The following is a 5,168-nucleotide window of genomic DNA, read 5'->3' as shown; positions in this document are numbered from 1 at the left end:
TATTTTTATATATATATATATATATATATATATATATTAAAATAATATATAAAATAGATAACATATGTCATGACATCTCATAATTCAAGTGCAATTAAGATTGTGGATTACATCACGCCATCGAACGCAGAGTATGATGGTATCCACGTCCGTCCAAATGATAGACATAATAATTTTGTCTTCTCTTTCCCAAACACTACATTCTAATTCGCAATCTCTAACTAAAAATCTCAGCTCATTTCCCTCTTCTTCCCCACAATCACTCTCTGCAGTCAGGGTGCTGCAAGCCTCCAACCTCATGCCAATACGAGGCCTCGGAGATCCTCATGGCAGAGCAGGAGGAGGACTGCTACCGCTGGAACAACTCCCCCAATCTCCTTTGCTACAGCTGCGATTCATGCAAGGCCGGAGTTCTGGAACAAGTCCGGCGAGATTGGCATAAGCTCTCCCTTCTCAACCTCGTCATCGTCGTCTTCCTCATCGCCGTCTACGCGCTCGGCTGCTGCGCTTTCCGCAACGCTCGCCGGTCGATCTCCGATCATCCCTACGGCGATAATCGGATGTCTAAGATCAGACCTCAGTGGGATCACTACTGGTAATTTCAAAATTTAAGATAAATAATTTAAAGTTTAATGTATTATGTCAAGTAATAGCTGTAAATGATTTCAAGACATTCATTTCATGTGAATTCTACATGAGACATAACTAATAAAATTCATAGTTTATGATTTAAATAGCACGTGTCACTATTAAATATTTTTTGATGCAGGGGGAGGTGGTGGCGAAATAGAAGGGATCAGCTTTGGTAGATGAAGGCTTGCTGCCATTATTTTCTTGCTTGAAAGTTTTTTTTTTCTTATGTAAGATTTTGCAAAAACTTAAAACTGTTTTATCTTTTAGTTTGGACAATGTTTGTATTACTTTGGTTTATTGTTAATCTATATACATATATATATGTCAATGAGATCAATATTTTACGTGAAAAAAACCTGAAAATGGAAGAAGCCACAAGGTCTGACATTGTCAAACTAATGCATTATGTAATTTAATGTAATATTTGTAGTTAACCGCAAAGACTGTAGTTGATGGTTGCAAAAGCAGCAGCTTGTAATGAGTGTTGTAATTTCCTCTTCTTCTTAAGTATATGAGTTATGAACTTTATGTAACTAGCCATCTGCTCAATGGCTTTAGTATGTGAAATATTGATTGTAAGTTTTCTGAAAAATCTCTAGCAACTTGGTAGATTGTTGGCTTAATTTTTATTTCTTGAGCCTTTGGAGAAAAGGTGATGGTTGTTTCTCTTTTGCTATCCCAAAAGGCGAGACATGTTTTAGCAAGTTCGAGGTTAATTTTTCATCAAGGCTTGTGGGCTCGGGTTCTAGCATTATAGGTTTGCTCTCCTTCCTAGGGATATCTTACCACTCTAATGGCTTTACCTTGCTCAACATTTTGTTCCCTTTGATTCATATTAGTGTTGTTTGGAACATCTCTAATGGCCCATTACTAAATGAATTAACTAATTGCCCAATTTGATTCTCCATATTTCTTGTGTTAGAAGCTTAACTTTGTAGCCGTAACACCAACTTTTCTAAGGATGATTTTTTTTCCCTTAAAATGTGAATTATTAATGATTCTTGACGAGTAGGTCTGTCTTGAGTTACTACTGCCTTGATGGTTCTAATTTCCTGTAGGGTTAGCTTGGGTGTTCCCTCACTACTAGTTTCTTGCCCCAGTGTTGTTATTGCTCCAATTGAAATTAGAGTGATGTTTTTAAGCCTGGGTTATATGTATTAAAATAAGTATTGCTGAACTTAGTTCCTACAATATTCACTGCCTCTAAGGCAGAAGTGATCAAATTTTATACTAGTCCATAAATCGTTCCATCACTTAGTAGACATTCTAACATAGAATTCATCCCAAAATTGTCTAACTTCCTAGAGATTATAACAACTTGTGAAGTTAGGATAGTCAAAACATCAACTAGCTACTTTCTTTGGGGTAAGTCTATCAAACGTCCATTGAAAGTTGTTTCTTGTTATTTCCTTGATTAGTGACCAAGCTTCATTAAAGGCTTTTGACATTAAGAATCCCCAACCGCAGTGCCCTTGATTGACTTTAAGGATCCCGCCATCCCATTATAAAATATTTTGATTAATAGTCATTCAGGCACAGTGTGGTGTAGCCATTTCCAAAAAAAAAATTTAATCTCACACAAGCTTCATAAACCAATTCTCTATCTCAATGAGTGAAGGTGGTGATTTTGAAGCCTGACAATTTTGGACTGAGTGAAGTACTTGATTGAGAACTTATGGGATAAGTCATTCCAAGTCATGATCAATTCAAGGGCTAAAGAGGTTAGTCTCATCTTGGCTTTATCCTTAAGTGAGAAAAAAAAAGCTTTAGTCTAATGACATCACTAGGGACACCATTATACTTAAAGGTGGCATAGAGTTATAAAAAATTTGCTAAGTACATATTTGGATCTCTAGCGAAAGCTTCCCAAACTAATTACTTTTGACCATTTAGATTATGAGGGGTTTCAGCCCAAATGTGTTAGCTTTAATGATAGGATAATAATTACTCATATAAATTCCCTCTTTGGATAGTTTAACATACTCTCTAAGAGGTTTTAGATGGTTTTTATAAGGGTTTGTCATTACTAAGTGATTGTTTTTGAGTTTTTTGAATTTTAAAAAAATTTCTAAAGATTTTTTCGATTTCATGGTCAAAGAGTACCAGTTTAGCTAAACAGCTCATAAATATAACTACACTTTTCCCGTAACTAATCCTAATATACTAGAAAAATGAAAAACGAATATTAAAAAAAATAAAAAAACCTACAAATAATAATTAACTTGCAAAACAAAAAATAAAAATGAAAAGATGTAATGATTATTTTTTTATTTGGATTTTTTATTTTTTTTCAAAAAAAATAACACAACAAAACTCTTATAAGAGCACATAAAAAAAAGAAAGTAAGAAAAGTTCAAACTTAAACTTTAAGAGGTTCAAATAAAAATTCTCCAAAAATAAAAAAAAGTTGGACTAATTTCCCGACAACGACAAAAAAAAACTTGATGCCCCAGGTTGTTGTGAAATAATCAGTTAATCATAGAAGTATACAAGTTGATTAAGTGATGTATGAAATTAGAGTCCGTGTATAAATCTTAGGAAGAAATTTGTCATATTTTAGAGTCTGTGTATTCTACTTTATTTCAATCCTAAGTTTAATATGAAGGTTAAAATTTGCAAAGAGAAAAATGTTCTAAAATCCTACTGTAAAGATCACAAAACAACATAAAAATATTTGAGATTTTTCAGAGGTGATAGGACTCAGGCTATTGTGACACTAATTTAGTGATTTCTCATCATTTTTCTCATAAGTTTCTCACGTGATTATTGAAGATCAATAATAAGTCTTCCTTAGCTTATGTTTGTATCATAATAATTATTGAAAACCTTATTATAGTTAAAGAGATTTAATCATGCAACGTATCCTAATAATCATTTAGTCCTTTATTTATGTCGCAATTTCATAATGATAACATGTCTCTTCCACTAGGTTTTCATGTGTTAGCTTACTTATTCTTCCGGCCAACAGTTATAAGTTCTATATTACAAGAGATTTTAACATCCTAATTGGCCACATCAGGAGAAAATGACACTCAAATGGTCAACACATCAACATATGAATTCCAAAGCACATAAAAATGTTAGGGGGGAAAGAATCAAGGGAAAAATATGAAGAATCACATGTCTTACATCATAGAAGTGTGAGAAAAATAACTACTATTCATGAGGGAATGAAGCACATATATTTACTGAAAACATTAAGAAAAATAATAGAGTATAAAAAACTCACACCAAGCCAATTAACCAATGCAATGACATGCAATTCTCTTCGTACAATGCTAACTCTTTTTAGATCTGCCTCGTATAAGTGCACACAAACCCATCTCTCTCAACTCTCACAACCGTCAAATAAAAACTCCCTAGAAATCTCCCTCAAAATAGAACTATGGGAGGAAACCCTAGGGCAAGACAGATCTTCCTCACAAACATCATTGGAGTAGCCCCCAAAAGCCAAGAAGTGCTATAAATCATATCCCAAGCAGGATTAAATAACTCGTGTTCGATGCACTCAATTCCTTGCCAAATTGGACTTTATATAGATCCGACATAGGTACACCCGATTGTGGCACAATTATGCTTGATGGAAGCGTAATTACACATAAAGTAGGCGCAATTACACAACCTCCTCTGTCTCTCAATCAAGCTAGTGTGCATTCAGAATAGAGATGCTAACATAATTACATAAGAGGGCGGCAAAGGTACCCCAAGCTCTTCTTTTATCCAACTTCATATTTTTGTTCTCATAAGAACACTCAACACCTTTAACCTGCAAAATATGACAGAAACATTTTCCATAAGTGTAAAATCATCATAAAAACGAAATAAAACATGAGATTTATGCAAAAAAACTTCACAAAATTGATTCACAACAGTGAGCTTCGCGAGAGAAGCTCGCCTGAAGGGCTTATGCTTAGCGAGCCCGATTGAAGGAATTCACATAAATGCTAGCGAGCTTTAGAGGTAACAATGATTTACTTCTGGGCAGCAAGAAGCTTAGCAACTTTTCACCTCCAAATATATGGCTAACAAGTATGATTGATATAATCAAAACCAGATGATTAAACACATGGTCACTGGGCTCGATCCAATAGGCTTGTAAGGCTCATTGAGTTTTTTGGCTTTTCTGTTGCTTAAACTACTCATTTTTGGATATACAGTTAGTCACTTGCAAATTAATCCATGCTACACTAAAAGGAATTCAAACATTTTTTTGTCATTATGTTGATGATGAAGAGATAATATTAATTAAGAGAATATTTAAATACATCTAGGGCAATAATTGGATTATTTGGGCAATCTTATTCATAAATTTAGCTTTAGAAAGAAGAAAGAGCAAACATAAGAGAGTGAATGATTGCCTATTATTAACTTAGCCATTGATACATATGTGACCGATTTATTCTCATTATAAGGATGCCAAGAAGAGAGTGGATGTAAGCTCATCTGTTATCTTTAGATGTAAGAGTGATGCACATACGGTAGGTTTTATAAAAATGGATTATAAGCATAAGAAATATTTAACTACGAATTTCATA

At 33.9% G+C, this 5,168-nt stretch overlaps 1 protein-coding gene across 2 annotated transcripts in view; it reads left to right on the top strand.

Moving 5' to 3' along the window:
* Nucleotides 1–1,106, top strand: part of LOC110023678 (tetraspanin-6-like) — a 2,527-nt gene extending 1,421 nt beyond the window's left edge. Inside the window, exons 2-3 of one of the 2 annotated variants that reach the window (XM_020723205.1) lie at nt 235–595; nt 770–1,106. In XM_020723205.1, the coding sequence (XP_020578864.1) occupies nt 235–595; nt 770–813 (405 nt within the window). In that variant the 3' untranslated portion in view covers nt 814–1,106. The remainder of the gene's footprint in view (nt 1–234; nt 596–769) is intronic. The other variant, XM_020723207.1, reaches the window with a different exon arrangement.
* The last annotated feature ends 4,062 nt before the right edge of the window (nt 1,107–5,168 follow it).

This window comes from Phalaenopsis equestris, unplaced genomic scaffold (genome assembly GCF_001263595.1).
Source record: "Phalaenopsis equestris unplaced genomic scaffold, ASM126359v1 Scaffold000226, whole genome shotgun sequence".
Taxonomy (NCBI): Eukaryota; Viridiplantae; Streptophyta; class Magnoliopsida; order Asparagales; family Orchidaceae; genus Phalaenopsis; species Phalaenopsis equestris.
This window is presented reverse-complemented; position numbering and strand designations above follow the sequence as displayed.